The sequence below is a fragment of the Perissodus microlepis genome, chromosome 8 (assembly GCF_051167445.1).
Source record: "Perissodus microlepis isolate ML-2025 ecotype Zambia chromosome 8, ASM5116744v1, whole genome shotgun sequence".
NCBI classification, from domain to species: domain Eukaryota; kingdom Metazoa; phylum Chordata; class Actinopteri; order Cichliformes; family Cichlidae; genus Perissodus; species Perissodus microlepis.
Window position 1 is genome coordinate 14,309,391 of NC_140468.1, and position 17,115 is coordinate 14,326,505.

General features: G+C 39.6%; 2 protein-coding genes across 4 annotated transcripts in view; one reads left to right on the top strand and one right to left on the bottom strand.

The window, feature by feature from the left end:
* nrg3b (neuregulin 3b) overlaps positions 1–17,115 on the top strand; it is a 211,646-nt gene that overhangs the window by 131,323 nt on the left and 63,208 nt on the right. The gene's annotated exons all lie outside the window — the stretch shown is intronic.
* On the bottom strand, positions 8,831–14,464 carry LOC146381604 (uncharacterized). 3 transcript variants are annotated; one of them, XR_014801120.1, is made up of 3 exons: positions 14,139–14,464; positions 9,061–14,035; positions 8,838–8,957 (listed from the first exon to the last, which is right to left on the bottom strand). XR_014801120.1 is itself a non-coding variant. In XM_084937695.1 (2 exons), the coding sequence occupies exon 2, from the start codon at positions 13,041–13,043 to the stop codon at positions 9,495–9,497; it is 3,549 nt and encodes a 1,182-aa protein (XP_084793821.1). In that variant the 5' UTR covers positions 13,044–14,035; positions 14,139–14,464; the 3' UTR covers positions 8,831–9,494. The 3 variants fall into 3 exon arrangements, 1 of the variants encoding a protein (XP_084793821.1); XM_084937695.1 differs by having other exon boundaries at positions 8,831–14,035; XR_014801121.1 differs by having other exon boundaries at positions 9,061–14,464.

Consider the following 17,115-nt stretch of genomic DNA (forward strand, 5'->3'; position numbering starts at 1 on the left):
ATGGTGTTTAACACGCCAGTTGTTATGATTCATTAGCTTGTTGAAGGACCTTTTGCAGCAGTAATTTGAAGTTATCTGTTTCTGCATCACTTTATCAGTCTCTCAAATAATTGCGGAGGAATTTTGGCCCTCTCTTCTTCGCAACGTTCCTTCAGCTCATTGACGTTTGCAGGCATTCCTATATGCACAGCTCTCTTAAGGTCCTGCCACAGCATTTCAGTGTGAGGGGTTTGAGGTCTGGACTCCAACCTAATCGAAATGAGCCATTGGAATGCCTCCATTCTTTTCTTTTTCGGCCACTCTGCTGCTGATTTCGTGGTTTGCTTGGGATCGTTGTCCTGTCAAATGGTACAAAACATGCCCTAATCATTACCCCTACACCATCACAGTGCATGTGAGGTGTTTATGCTCACATAATGTGGCACAGTGCAAATATGGCACAGTGCTTTCTGGTCAAACCTTTCCACTTTGGTCTCGTCTATTTAAAGGAGATTATTCCAGAAGTCTTGTGGTTTGTTTAGATGAAACACTGCAAGCCTAAGCCGTGCCGCCATGTCCCTTTTATCGGGAAAAGGCTTTCTCCTGTCAGCCCTTCCAAACAAGCCATCCTTGTTCAGTCTTTATCTAATTGTCCTGTCATAAACTCAGGCCTGTAGAGTCTGAGAAGTAGCTGTTTGGTTTTTGGAGTTTTTCTGAGCGTTGTACTGTCTGACCTTGGGGTGAATTTGCTGGGACGCCCACTCTTGGGAAGATTGTAGCATCGTGTTAACAGACACTTGGATGCTCCAGTGCGGCAAACTAGCAGACTTTGTGCTTTTACAGACATGGTTGCACTTGCTGATGATCAGTTAATCAGATGTATTTCATTAGTTGCACCTTGCTGCTACTTAACCCCTTAACTCTAACGGAAGCGGTATTTTTTCATAGCACTGCATGGAGTCCAGTAAAAACTCTTTTTCACGTGAGTGTAGTGAATGTGAAAAGAGCCATACTGTTATTTTATTTGCCTTTCACTTCCTATGAAAAGATAATAATATATTGTCTTGGGGTTAGAACTTTAATGTTTAGCTTATATTACAAACGGAGTAATTCAGTTAGGCATTTGAGACACATGAAATGTTATAAAGTTACATCGTGGGAAATGTGCGATCAAATGTTTATACAGCTCGGCCCATATTACTGATGAAGTGTTGGGATGTTTTTTTGCCTCTGTGTGCTCAATATTGACCACTTTTATTTAATCTATTCTCAGTTCTCCAGCTTTACAAAAGAGGTAAACAAGTATTTTCCTTTCTTACATTGTTCTTGTATAAGAAATAAATATGTGGTCATTTTTATATAGGATAGCTGGAGGGTCAGAGAAATGATTGTTCAACTGGACAAACAAGAGCTTATGCATCCTTGAACAAGACGCTTATCCCTGCAGCGGGAGAGTAAATTTGAAATCTGACTTCCTCTGTGGGAATCGATAATAATTACACTACTATTTTGCAAGTGACACGTGTGATTGGTGATGGTAACTCAGCCCCTCACAGCTATAATATTTTGTAAAGACAGAAATTTTTCAAATAACATTGGTTTTTAATTGCATTACGCTGCTGGGCTTGCATACCTCTCATCACTGTAGGCTTACTCCAAAAGGAAAAGATTACGGAACTCTAATGGGAAAAATCACATATCCTTTGGCACACAGTGTAATTGCAGGAAGTTACATGCATTCAAATGTGAAAGGTTAGGAGTAACAAAAAAGGCAATTAGCTTTCTTCAGCCATTTTACAAAAATTCCCGTGAGACATGGTAAACAAACAAAAAGGCCGACTATTTTTCCCTCGCCAAGCTCAGCGCATGCATATTTAAGGCTTAAGTGGAAAGTAACCACCACGTCGAGCTTACATTTTTAGGAGATCACAAAAGACCCCCCTCAGCGTTCCCCATTTGTTGCTCTCTGTGGTGAAATGCTTTGCTATTGTCATCCTCGCAACAAAAGAAAAACAATCCATAAAAGGTCTCTTTAATGGGAGTACTAAAAAAAATTTAGAAATCTTCATCTCTTTGCTTTCCCCCTGCTGCTCTCGTTTGCCACTCTCTGTTTTTACAGTGATACACTGGCAGGTTACAGCAGGTTTAAAGTTACTTTATCACCCTCCATTAGGAGCCACGTCCTGCATTACAGCCATGTCAGTGGCAGATCAATACAATGCAGGGGAGTTTGAATCGGCCCCGGAGAGCTCCTTGATTCTCTCTATAAAATTTGTGTGACGTCCAGATGTTGAGACCGTTCGCTGAAAACCACGTAATGAGCAAGTGAAATGTCTCTGCACGTCACCTATTGAGCTCAAAATAAATATAAACAAAAAATATATATTTGGATATCGTAGTTTTAGATTTGTTGTTGATGATATTTCTTTTTTTTTTTTAAATAACAAATTGGTTTTCACGGTGCTGTTGGTTCCCGTGTACGTGACTTTAACTTCTTTTATGGGGCGCGAGACATGAATTTAAATTGAGCTTCATATCCACAGTTTAGTGCGCCTTTGAGTTTGTTCATTATTTTTCCTGCTCTATGTGATGATATCTTCACATATATCACACACACATTGTGCTCCAGTACTGGATTCGAATCACAAATACGAGGTCGGTCTCATTCATTTCTGATATTGACAGCGCAGTAAAGCTGCGAGCAAAATCCGATTTTTATGTATCGAGACTTGTCAGTGAATGTATCCTGGCATGACTGTGGAAAAGAACTCATATTGAAAGGAACCGCAGGGTAACTACTTCCTTTTGAAAACACTTCCACTCATCCAAGTTATCCCCGTACTTTTTGAGGGTTTTCCTCATATAAAGTCTTGGATTGAGGGTAGTCTTAGCAAAGTCTGACCTAGGTCACATCTGTTCAAAATTCAGTCCCTGTTTGCTTAAGCAAGGCGTATCACAGCCCTGCTTTTCTCTCCCTTCAGAACCAGGGGCGCAGTAGGGGCTGTCATTTCATTGAATTTAGGACACGAATGAAGATGCTTATCTTAATCTTCTCTGAGGAAATATTAAAGTAGAGCAGAGTTTCTGGCTGCCTTGAAAATTGACCCAAAAATCTATAGCTCCAGAGTCACATTTGTGACAGGATCCCTTTGTAATACAACTGAACAGAATTACACAGTTGCGCATCACTGCAACAATGAGATATCAACCTTTTTCCCTTTGACCGGTTAAGCATGTGATTATGTGGACAATAGCACGGAAGCTACGCTAGAAGGTTATCTTAAAACCCAAAGATCTTCCTACATACAGGAGAAAATGTTCTTCCTAATCACATAACACTGTTGCCAGAGTTCATCTTGTATTGTTATGTAATCTGGCAGGAGCATACCTCCTGGAACCCACTCATCCTTGTCCTACAGTCTGCCTCTTTCAGCCTCTGCTCAAGAAAAGACACTCTTCTGTTAATGTACCATGTAGTGCAACTCGAAGTCCTATATTTGGGTGGAAGAGTTCCTGTATGTGTCATGTAAGAGATTTCTTTTCACGTCTCAATAAGGGATCCTACTTTTCTGTTTATATGGAAGTACTGTATAACCTAACTTTGCTGTCAAATTAGATGCCCTCCCCATAGCAACTGCTTGGATTGTATAATATATCTCATCTTTCAAACTGTCCTCTCATTAGGTTTCCGTGACCCACTTTCAGTTGCTAGGCTGTCAAAATTACACAAATTGTCAGCTTGTAGACCTTCTCCCTGACCACCATAGAGTTTGTATGCTATCTAGTAGAAAGCAGATGGTCCTCTTTGCACTCTCCAACCTACTGTTTATACAAGACGTGAATTTTGTACATTTATTCTGTTCCACTCTGTTGTCATTTACATTCCGTGATGCATTTCCAATGCCACCTCTGCAGTCAGCAAAACTGTCCATCACATTACTCTTGTGTTGGCTGAGCACGAGAGACAAACAACATGAAAATGCACTTGTGAAAAGTCCCATTAGTAATTGTTTCCTAGTGCAGATAGTGGTCAAAAACTCTACGGAGCTTCTTCAAAGGTTTCATAAACACTGAATATTTTAGCATTCATGGAGCCCTGTTGATCGTGAGTGTAAAAGAAAGGAAACCAAAATGTGGATAAGAGTAAATGTCCTTGAACATATGTGAAGTGTAGTATGCTCTTTCCGCTATAGTTACGCTGTTGAAAGAAAAATGTAATTTTCAAATGAGTTATGCTGATTATTCTTATTTTGCCTTTTATCTAAAGCCATCTACAGTGTTATATAAAGACACGATGAACACGCCGGATATGAAGGAAAAAACCCAGGGATAACTCATGGCCATGCTTACTTTGACATTGTGCTGACATAATATTACTTACTTATTTGCTTTAGGCTGATATCAGTTTTAATTTGCTGAATGTCATATTATTGAAAATTATTTTATATGTTTAAATGGTCATATATCGTCTCACTTTCATGCTGACATGAAAGGTTTTCACTCGTAAAGAAAAAACTATTTTAGATACTATTGAATTGAATGTGATTTTTAGAAAAAAATGAATTTTCTTTCAAAATTATACTTAATTTTTAATTCTGGGCTTCTATCAATGCTTATTTTGTCTGCTTGCACATGAAGCCCAAATGTAAGTTGATATGTGTCATATGCCAGAATCATCCTGTGAGCAGCAAGTGGGATTACATCTGGATTATTTAAAAGTGTTTGCCAGTGAAATGTTATTCTTTATGTTACAGTACATTAACAGAATATAATTAGTGAGCCCATATGCTTATGTTTAAATCATGCTTTGAAAAAAAAAAATCACCAGAATATGCAACGAGAAGCCGATTTATGTAGACTAGAATGGATTTTATAAGTAAATATTGTTTATCGAATTGCTGTTATTTAAACAATGGAAGATATTCGCTTTTTTCATATATGTGCATATGCTTGCAAGTGATTATGTATTTTACAGAGAAGGTTGCTCTCCCAGTGATTTATTATAGTTGACTCTCACTCCAAAATCAAAGCCAGAAAAATATGACTGGGACATCCATACATGATGAATATTTTAACTGAAACCAAATGGAATGGAGAAATGAAATTAGTTTTTTAGAAGACGACCATGATCAGATGGAATTGCTTTTCATTATTGTTGGGACTAGACAACAACACAGCACAAAGCAGCACAGCCGAAAATTTAATAAACTTTTGCACAAAGCGGCATCTCAATAATTGCGATACGACAAAATATGTTTCTATATATTTACTGCGAAAATATAACAAGAAAAACGAGGATTCGTCGTTAGATTGTATCAGAAATGATCAGTATTTTTCCCAAAAGCAATAACAAAGGAACTATTTTTTTTTTGTTATGGTTTCAAACTAATTGCTGGATTCTTTTATTTTTGTATTCAAGCATACAGTTTACATTACATATAGTCAGTGCAAGGAACCGGCACGACTAAGATTAGTCAGAATATAAATATGAGGCATACTTGTCTCATGTCATCTGTTATTCCTCTGATCCGCACTCACACATGCTGGTAAGATTAGAGAATATTTTTTCTTGGGGTATTAAACACAGAAGCAGTGCAGTAGTTATGTAATGTTATAATCAGACGTGAATATCCACAGCGTTACAGTGGTTTCTTCTTCTTACAGCAAAAATTACGTGTGGATGAGTGAGACACATCTGGGCAGCGGTGCCCCGTAGCCCTTTATACTGTATTAGGCCAAGAAAGGTTAATCTGCCGAGTTCAGAGTGTTTCAGTGTCAACCGTTCCCTGGGAGCTTTGTGCACCCTAAAGTAATAGCTAGGGTTACAGCTGGTGAGAAAAATTGCTCAACAGAATAAAAGAATGTTGTGGAATCGCAAGATCAAAAGGAAAAGGAAAATGTTCCTTTGATAGGAAATTGAGGTGCAGACGGAAAGCTTTTAACTATAGTCTGCACTAATGAAGCCAAAATAGGCAAAAATCCAGTCCAAATCCTTTCTAAGTGATACACAGTCATTTCTGTGACGGCTCTGCTGTACATTATAGCTGTGCAATCGTAGCACCTTTACATGATGGAGAGGAGGAAGTGGGGGAGGAAAGCAATAGAAATAGCTCATTTAAATTAATAAAGACTTGACAGAAGCAACCCAATGATTTATTCAAGGAATCGAAATAATTTCACTCTTCTGTGTCCTTGTCTGTCTAGCAGTTTTTATTTTGCATAATATAAGACACTCGGGCAGCTTACGCTAATATTGCTCCAAACACCAGTTTTATATACAGATGGCATCAGAGATAAAGACAAACACAAAGTTTTGTTTTTAAAAAAATTGTGTTCTTGCTTTCTAAAGTTGCTCTACCTTCTGTGAGTGGTTAGACGGCACTCAATAATTTATGACAGACACCCTAAATATCTGAGAATGCGCCGGGAGTGATGCTCATCATAGCTCTGAATTTTTTTCCAGAGACTTTTGTGTAGTTTAAGACACTTTCGGGCACGAAAATGGCAAAAAGGATGGAGCTTGAAATGTTACTTGAGACCGAGCAGCCCGACTGTTAATTAAAGGTTTGAAATGACATAAAAGGAGCTCGTGTTGTGTGTGCATTTTAAACACTGTATTTACAGATGTCAGTAGAAGAGCGCAGGCCTCGTTCAGCATCTGTAAGAGTTGTATTATAGCAATAATAATCCGGTTCTCTTTTGACAAATGGAAAGCTTAACACAGACTCTATAGCTCACTTTTTTCTCGTCCAGTTATTTATTTAAACGTAATCTAGAGCTGTTCGTTTGCATTTCAAATAAAACATCTGATTTTCTGCAATAAAAGCCGAAATGCATCACGTTTGAAACCATCACCATCATCATGCGCGCCATGTCAAGCGGCGAAAGAGGCAAGCATTAATTTTATCATCTCATTTCTCGTTTCATTTGATGTTGACATAAATACCCTGCACAGCAGTGGGGCTGTGATAAAAAAGTTTGTGTTTATGGACATGCACACTGAATCCTTGTATGCAGAGCTTACAGGGACTCTTGCCAAACCAAGCAGAGACACAGCCAACAATGCTAAGAGGTGGCTTAAATTCACCCGCCCACCAACCCCTCCCCCTTGCAGCCGACTGCAGCCTGGCATTTTGCACTGAAATGTAAAGCTCCTCACTCATTTGTATCAGTCTGGAAAGGTATCAGCACACGAACAAACGATTCCACCCAACAAATCAAAGGGATTTTCTTTCTTCTGCTGAATTTGCATGGAGCCTCGTGCTGTTGCTTCAACCTTCTGATAGCAGTTTGGGCACAAATTAATGACACCAGTGAGGCCCCTCCAGACACCACAGAGGTTCAGTGACTTGTCTTTAAACATTCATGTGTTTCCGAAACAATTTTCTCTGTCTAAGCTGAGGACGTTAGCAGCGGTTTAAATTATTCATTAGCCGGTTGTCTGCCAGTAAAAGGGAGGTTGTGAAAAAGGAAGAGATCAGTCATGATGGGCACGGGCACATCAGCACATAGTAATAAACAAGCTCAAAGTAACTTATACGCATGCGATCCAAGCCAGGCAGAACCCCACCCAGATTAAAGTCAAAACACAGAGCTGCAACATCAATTGTCTGGCATAGTTTCCTGGCCAAAAATAACATGTAGACATTAATGTATTATAAACTAGTCAGTCAGTCATGTATAATTATGCCTTTTTCTTGTTGCCTTCACTATTAATAAGTAATTAGTTTAATTCAGTTTGTCATAATTATCTGTCTTGCGTCAATACTGTTTAGCGGTTTTGTTATTTTATTATCAGGGTTTAGAAGATAAGCCTATGTTATATTAAAATGTTTGCTTTTGTCAGCAAACCAAACCAGCTTAACTTTGCCAGTTAAACCTCTCATCATATGCTGTTTCTGATCACATAAGTCTTTAAAACAGGTCAAAAATGCATGGCTTGGTTTTCAGACGGGGTCATTTAACGGTCTGGCTCTCTTAGGTGCGCTTCACATCTCGCCCAACGTCAGCTGGGATAGGCTCCAGCCCCCTTACGCAGATAAGAAAATGGATGGATTGAGGTTGTCACAAGCTACAGTATAAAGTAATTTTCTAAAACAGCTGAACGCTGTAGTTTTTACCCCACATTACTCAAAGAGGAGTGCACAGCGCCGCCTGTTTGGCACTGCAGTTTAATACACATTTAGTCACCTTTTTCAGAAGTTATATCACCCCACCGAATGGCTGTTAGAAGCGGTTATCACTCCCAAAGATACAGTATAGCCGGTATGTTTCCTCCTCACCGGCAGAAGAAAAGTGTACGTGGGAATGTCTCAAATAAAACAACAGTGCGGTGCGCATTTGGAACAAGGTAAGAGGCATTTTCCGGGATTTACTGAAAGGGAGAAAATATTGAGTATGCCAGGATTTTCCTTGTTCGAGCACTTCATACATTCAAATGGCAACAGGCTATTAAAAATAACAGTTGTAAAAACTTATGGTTTTTTTTTTTGTATATTTCTAAAAATAAAATAATTAGGGTTTATCTAAACAACATTAATCTAACCTGTTGGCACCCATAAACGAGCCAGTGTGGCTTCAACCTCCTGAATTGAATGCTCTTCAGGCTGTTTGCTGACACTTTTGGCTGTGCGCCATGCATGGTGAGGTGACTGAGGGGTTTGCATCCAGAGTGCAGGCTGGCAAAAGGGGATGTGTTAGGGTGTTGATAAGAGCTACTTGGGGCACCCACTGCACATTGAGTTGATGGAGTGGGTATTTGTGTCACCTCCTGGATAAGAGGATACTTTGGGAGCTTGCTTATATTGTCACACCAAGACAAAATTGCAAACCAGCGCTCCAAAATATGGACGTCACGTTGATGTTATCACCCTATCACTCCCTCCAGTTAATACACGACACCACGGTTCTTCATTCACAGATGGATTTATTCTTCCGTCACACTTCTCCTCCGAAACACCATAAAATCCACCGTCAAACTGTTATTACATAAAAGTACAGAATGACCAAACATAAATATTACAAATAAACATTTAAACCCAAGTTAACAAAATACGCGATAAACAAACACAGTTAACGTACCTCGCTGGCTGCACGTAACCGTGAGGGAATGAGTCCGCTTCAGGAACAAAAACTTAACGAAAATAATTCCCAATTTCTTCTTCTTTGCAGCTTTCTTTTACTTAAAACTGCTTATTTATTCCTTCTTCTGCCTTAGTTAACTTATTAACTTCGCTTCTTTGCACATGCTTTTTACTTCCCTTTACGTCACTTAAAAAAGGCCTGTGCGCAACACAGAATGAACCTTAGTTCCTACCCCAAAAGGAACAACAATAAATAAAGGAAATAAATAACATAAATGAACACAATAAATTAAACAAACTGACATAATTTACATTTATGGCAGTTAAACTCCCACCAAATCTCAACTTGAGATTTCCTCGCAGATTTGAATCTACAAGTTATAAGCATTTACAACAGTTTAACACATGCTTATTCTGCTTCAACAAGTAGTACTATTTTCTCCTTCCTTTTTTTCTTCTCTTGTTTCGTTTCCTTCTCTCCTTCTCTTTCTTTTTTCTTCCCAGAGGATCGTAGATGGAAGCTACTGTGGATAGCACTCCCGTTCTCGTCATTGGGTGTTTCTTGACGGTTACTCTGAACTGAAAGTCATCAGAGGATACGCACCATTGCACGCCCAGTGCTCTTTCTAGGAGTGGCTCCCCTAAATCTATGTCCAGTTCTTTGACACTGTCTGCACACTCTTCCTTTGGTATTGACTCCAATACCTTCTTGCTGTTGGAAATGAACTTGTGTAGTCTAAGCTTGCCTACGCTGCAAAGCTCTCTTGCTTCCTTGATCAGCTCGATTGCCTCAGCATCAGACCTTACACTCACCAGTCCATCATCAACATAAAAATTTCCTCGGATGAACTTGACAGTGCTTTGGTTAAATCGATCCTGACCTTCTGTGGCTAGATGTTTAAGTCCAAAATTGGCACAGCCAGGTGAGGAAGCTGCTCCAAACAAATGGACTTTCATCCGAAAAACTGATGGCGGAGACTCAAGATCACCATTCTCCCACCATAAAAACCTCAAGTAGTCTTGGTCTTCAGGCTTTACATGGAATTGATGAAACATTCGTTCCACATCACACATAATAGCGACTGGGCCCTTTCGAAATCTACAAAGAACTCCCACCAAGGTGTTTGTGAGCTCTGGTCCTGTAAGAAGATAGTCATTCAATGACATGTCTTGAAATCTTGCCGAGCAATCAAAGACCACTCGCAGTTTCTCTGGCTTTTGAGGGTGGTATACGCCATGGTGGGGAATATACCAAGCTGATTGTTTATCAAGCTCTTCTTCTGGGACCTTTTCTGCTTCACCACGACTGATAATGTCTTTCATGAAGTTCATGTAATCTGTCTGATATTTCTGGTCTCTCTTGAGCTTCTTTTCCAAGCACATGAGGCGTTGAACAGCACATGGCTTGTTATTTGGTAGCTCTGGCCTGCTCTGTTTAAAAGGCAGAGGCATTTCAAGATGCCCGTCTTCTTTGTGCTTAATTTCTTCTTTCATTTTAGTCAAAAACCGGAGATCTTCTTGCGAGAGATTTGCCTCTTCTCCAAGCCTTTCACTGAAGTCAGATTCCAGCACCTTAAGTATGTCTTCTGGAGCAGTCATCTCCTTAATTCTTGTTTTGCAAACATAATGAACTTCGCTCTTCAACTTACTTGTTACTTTGGGTTCAGGAGTCACTTGCTTTACAATGATGCGGTGACTTACTCCTATTGCATCACTGTAGTGTTCGCCTGGATCACCATAGCTCACTATGCTCCAGCCTACGTCAGTTTTCTGTGCGAAGGGCTGGTTGTCCTCACCACATACAACTTCTCTAGGCATTAGTGCTTGTGGACAGTTATACCCGATAAGAAGACCGATTTCACATTTCTTTGGCGGGGCAATGTGTTCCGCAAGATGCTCTAAATGAGGCCATGCCCTTGCAGTCTCTGGTGTTGGAATGTGTGTACGATTGGCAGGTATGAATTCACGAGTGTAGACCATTGGCACTGTGATCTTCTTAGAAGAAGATAACCCTCTTATTTGTAGACCTTTGAGTCTTTTGCATGGTACAATTGTCTCCTTGGAAGACATTGTGGACAGCTTCAACTTGACTGGCTCTGCATTAACATCAAGAGCATCTGCCACTTCTTCAAGAATGAATGAAGAGTCACTTTGTGAATCTAACAGAGCATAGACAAGGACTTCTTTGTTTGAATCACTTGGCATTGATGCATAAACAGGAACTATTGCTGAAGTCTGAGCACTGTTACCATCATGCACAACTCTATTGGATGTGGTTTCTTGAGTGGTGTCTTGCGGCGATTGTGGCTTTCTTTCCTTACTGCAACTTGTCTCGTCATTTTCCTTTTGCTTTGAGCGATCCTCATGTAAGCATGTGGGGTGGCGCTTTGAGCAGGTGTCGCAGACCATCCGGTTGCTGCAATTCTTGGATTGATGGCCAGGACTCAAACAGCCAAAGCACAGTTTCTCACCTTGTATGAACTTCACTCGGTCAGCAACTGGCCTTGCAGTTAGTCTACCGCACTTGTGCAAGACATGCCCTGTTTTCTTACAAAACATACATGTGCTTATGTTCTTCTCAGTGGTGTTAGTTGTAAAAATCCTTGCACTTGCTGCTTGGTTCTTAGAGGTCACTACATTCTGAGGTTTAGATCTTGTCCTTTCCGGCTCCCCTTGCCGCAAAGCATAGTAAGATGTAACAGGGTTACAAGCAATACTAGCCTCCAAGGTCAGGAAAGTTACAAAATACTTGAAATCTGGGAACCTTCCATGCTCCAGCTGATACTGTGTGGCTTTTCGGTTCCATCTGCTGCTTAACCAATCAGGCAACTTGGCTGTCAGTTTTTGGTTTTCAATGCCATCATCAAGAATACGCAGACTCTCATTGTGAGCCATGGCACATTCACAACTGCGTAAAAAGTCCACAAATTTCCTTAAGTCAGCGCTCTCTCTTGACGCTATCTTTGGCCAGGCATGTAATTTGTCTCGGCAGGCTTTGGCAATCATAAAAGGCTGGCCGTATCGCTCATTGAGGAGTTCCCATGCAGCAACATATGCAGTATCTGAACCAATCAGAAAATAACCTTCTAACGCCTCTCTAGCTGCTCCTCCAACATATTTCTGGAGGAAGAATATTTTCTCTGAGCTTGGAATGTTTTTCTTTTCAATAAGAGTTTGGAAGGATGACTTCCAATGGTTAAACTTGAGTGGATCACCACTAAAAACTGTGGGCTCTGGAATGGGTAGCCTATTTGCTGATATAGCCTCAGCTAAGACCTTCACAAGCTCTCCTGTGCTATCTTGAAGCACATGTGTTAGCACTGCATCCTTTGGTGGTTGTGAGTGCTGGTCCTCAGGCTTCACCAGATTGAGTGGCTGCATAACCTTATGTAGATCCAGGCTCTGTGGAGCATTCCCTTGGGCTGGACTGAGCTCACTCTCATCATATACTTGAAGCCTTGCTTTGGCTGCATTCAGCCTTTTCAAATTTTCCAAACGCTCAAGTTCTCTCTTTAGGTTTCCTACAGACCTTCTTCTTGCAGCATTCTCTTCTTGCTGTTTCTTTAAGAGAGCAGCCTCTTGTTTCTCTCTTTCTAGCCTACGTTCAGTTTCTTCCCTTTCTCCTTCAAGACGACGAGCTAATGCTGCTGCTTCTTGGTCTGCAATGATCAACCTGTCTTCAGCTTCAAGGTTTTGCAGTTTCTCTTGGTGGCCCTCTTGTTCAGCCATAATCTGCAGTACAGCCTGTGTAGCTGCATACTCGGCAGCAGCTTCTTGTCTTCTAAGTGAAGATACACTTGAGTGAATAGAAGAAGCTTTAGAACCATTAGAGGCAGGAAGTGAAACACTGGAGGCTGAGGATGAGAATACAGAACTATGATCTGGCCAAATCAACTCCTCCGCTGTTCCCTGCATTTCAGATTGAGCATTTTGCACTACAGTCTTTGTGATCGAGATGCAGTTATCCATCTTGCGACGCATGTCATGGGCTGGTTGATCGATTCTTCTGTAATCATCATAAGCAATGTTCAACTCAGATAATTCCCTTTGAATACTGGTGATGTGTTCTTGTAGGATGTCACTAGGATCCTGTTTTAACACAGATCTTTTAGCTACCTTAATCAGAGCTTTCCATCATTCATATTTGCTGTCAAAGCGAAGCAATAGCCCTTTGATTTGCTCTTTCTGAAACTCCTTTCCCTTTTCTGTTAATGTCCGGGCTCTTTCACTTCTACAAGGCTCTTCAGGTGGTGCTATATTTTGCCCGATATTTGATTCACCTGTCTGCTCTAACTCTGTCTCTTCTTCCAGAGCAGCTGCTGCACCCTGAGCTTCTTTACTTGTATGTGACATTTTGATTATTTAGACACAGATATACACAGGCAGCATACAAGAGCAAGCTGCAACAATATTTGTGAATACTGAAAGAATGAGCTTAACTAAATGAAGTCACTCTCATTCAAATTAGCCCATACATGTAGAATATTACAGAGTAAGTACACTTAACAGAGTTCTTAAAAGACACTGAACCATAAATACAAACTGAATTTCTGTCAAAATGTACAAAGTTTACTTCTGCCCTTTCAGAGCCAATTATAATTATTCAGCTGAACATGAATTTACATCTCTTACGTAAATGCACATTCATATACGTGAAACACCGTGGCTGCCAGGCTATACACAGTCCCTTTTAGTTTCCAACTCTTGTGTCACTTTTCAGACCAAAAACTTTAGAGTCTGACTTATAGACGTCTTCATGAAAACCTTATGAACCTGTGTGTCCTAAACAGTGGCTTATCTGTGTCCCGTCTTGATGAGCTGTCGAAATTGCGCTGATAGGGCGAGTCTGGGCAGGTCCGAGTTTGACTATCACTCCCTCCAGTTAATACACGACACCACGGTTCTTCATTCACAGATGGATTTATTCTTCCGTCACACTTCTCCTCCGAAACACCATAAAATCCACCGTCAAACTGTTATTACATAAAAGTACAGAATGACCAAACATAAATATTACAAATAAACATTTAAACCCAAGTTAACAAAATACGCGATAAACAAACACAGTTAACGTACCTCGCTGGCTGCACGTAACCGTGAGGGAATGAGTCCGCTTCAGGAACAAAAACTTAACGAAAATAATTCCCAATTTCTTCTTCTTTGCAGCTTTCTTTTACTTAAAACTGCTTATTTATTCCTTCTTCTGCCTTAGTTAACTTATTAACTTAGCTTCTTTGCACATGCTTTTTACTTCCCTTTACGTCACTTAAAAAAGGCCTGTGCGCAACACAGAATGAACCTTAGTTCCTACCCCAAAAGGAACAACAATAAATAAAGGAAATAAATAACATAAATGAACACAATAAATTAAACAAACTGACATAATTTACATTTATGGCAGTTAAACACCCTGTCAGGTTAAACTAAGCTTTGACCTGCAGATGTGAAGGAAATTTCTTGCTTAGAAGCCATGCAATCCCCCAGACACCCTCCACTGGCTTTGTACTTAATTAGGTTTCCTCTTATCTCATTAATTTCCACTTTACATCCTCCAATCTGTGTGTAAAGGAGTATTGAGTGAAGTTGGAAGATTTCATTTTCACATTTTTTGTCATATTGGCTGTGGTGGGGAAAGAAAGACCACTTAACTATTTGTTTTTTGTTTTGTTTTCTGATTGATGCAGTATTTCCTGCTCAATTAGTGCTTCAATGTCATATTCAAACATGTTTTTTTTCCTAGCACCTTGTCTCACAAATGATTTCCTAGGAAAGACTTTTTTTTTTTTCCTTCGCTAGTCTATCAAGACAAGAATGCTGTACGCTTGACTTCGTCAGGTGCATAGGAAATCAATTTGGTAGGTGTTAAATATGCAGGGCTGCATTTGCATAATTATTTCATTGGCTATCACCTGTGCTGTGTCTGTGAATAGAGATACATGATGTGGATTACAGAGTTGCTATGGCAACTTCCCACATCACTTCTAATTATCAGGCCAGAGATTTTTCAAGATGGGATACGGCTATAGTTAGTTTCATAAGTCTCTCTCTATTGTCAGTAACATAATGAGTATGTGCCACACAACACAAATAAAACATCCTTTACAGATTTTCCACTTTAAAAATTGAAAAAAAACAACAACAACAACAAAAAAAACCCACAAAAACCTAAAACTGTCGTGTTGATTCACTTACGTAGGAGAGCTTTTGAAAGAAAATGGGGTTTTTTTTCAAGGCCAATTAAGATCTCAAGCTACCACATTTTTGTACACTGGACAGACACAAAGTATTAACATACACTCCCTGGACAATTCATTAGCCCATGCTTTCACATTGTTTCCATCATATTGTAACCTTGCCATCTGAATGTGGTGCCTGGTGTGGTCTTCTGCTGCTGTACATCCAAACAATGTGTTGTGCATTCAGAGATGCTCTTATCCATACCTTGGGTGTATCAAGGGGTCATTTTAGTTATTGTTGCTTTCTTATCAGCTAAAAGCAGACCGGCTATTCTTCTCTGACCTCTGGCATTTCCATCCAGAGAACTGCCACTCTCTGGATATTTTCTCTTTTATAGAACATCAGAATATCACCGTATCACCAGCACTTAAATCATCTTTCTTCTTCATTCTGGTACTTCAGCAGATCGCCTTAACCATGTCTGCATGCCTAGACACTGGGCATGTAGACTTGGTGCTGTATGAATGGCTGATTAGATATTTGCATTAATGAGCAGTTGAACAGGTGTGCCTAATAAAGTAAGCGTATACAGGCTAATGCAATTCGCAGGCTTCCCGCTGACTTTGTGTGTTTGCTGATTAGCTTTTGGACAGCTACATGGCTTAGTGTCTGCCATAGAATCAGGTTTGATTGCACTCAAAACCAAAGTCGAAGGTCATATAACCAAAACAGTCACTGAAATACAGTAGATCCCTAAAGTGCTAATGCTTAGTCCTCTAGTCCTCGTGTTCTGGCATAATTACACACATCATCTAATAACTGTATATATGTATATTCATTTTTTTTGTTTGTTTGTTTGCTTAATGCAGTTTATTTGAGCATGCTATCCTCATGTGTATAGAAGGATGTTTTGGGTCATTTGAATTAGCTGATTGTATAAGCATTATTTTCTTGCATTACATTAAGCTAGGTTAACCCATGAATAATCGCCTCACTGCTTAAATGAGATTTCATCTGCTTTCATGCCACCAATCCCGTACTTTCGACGCATGCCGCAGGGATCCTGGGTTTGCATCTAGTAATCTGATCATTAGCAGCTCAGAATATTTAACATTACTAATTTGCACAAAGCTTGATTCCGTTTGCTGATGTGTAATGTTGATCAAGCACATTTCTATGGCTAACCTTCACATAATCTGAGATACGAATCTAATGTAATAACTCACATTTCAACAGACTTTGCATCTAAATGTTGACGTGCGTGAGTACTGAAAGCTTAATATTTAGTGTCTTAATTCTAATCAGAAGGAAATTTTCATTTTATACAGAGCAGCCAAACGTATTTTCAAATATGTGGTTTAAACTGACTCAGATTAAATTCATTTGTTTTCATCAGTAATTAAGTTACACTGACCACCTAAACCACCATGATGTATGGCATCCTTAGACTGTCTTGTTTTTTTTTGTTTTTTTTTATCCTCTTTGGAGTAAATAATCTATGTATTAATTAATTAGCTTATATATACATTACATTATGGCACAGCAAAGGAAAGACTCCTACTTTCATTTCAAAATAAAGATCTATTTTTGTTTACTGACCAATTAGGCTCTGAGCCAATCTATTGTGGACCATGCGTGCAAGTTTGGATGCTTTTGGGATTTCCATTTCAGCTGTGTTGCTGGCTTTCTGTTTACAGCCCTAGATTTTAATGATGTTTGCCATGTGAGTGACTTTGTTGAAGTCTGCTTACACATATTCATTTATTTAAGTATTTCTGTAGAGCCCTCAGTGTAATTTATGTAGAGAAGCATGTATAGCACATATTTGATAGTTAACTCTAAATGTTATGGCTTGTTTTATTACCATACTGTAGGC

What these genes read in the sequence shown, in the direction of transcription:
- LOC146381604 (XM_084937695.1), bottom strand. Translation starts at nt 13,043, where the DNA reads ATGCGTCGCAAGATGGATAACTGCATCTCGATCACAAAGACTGTAGTG.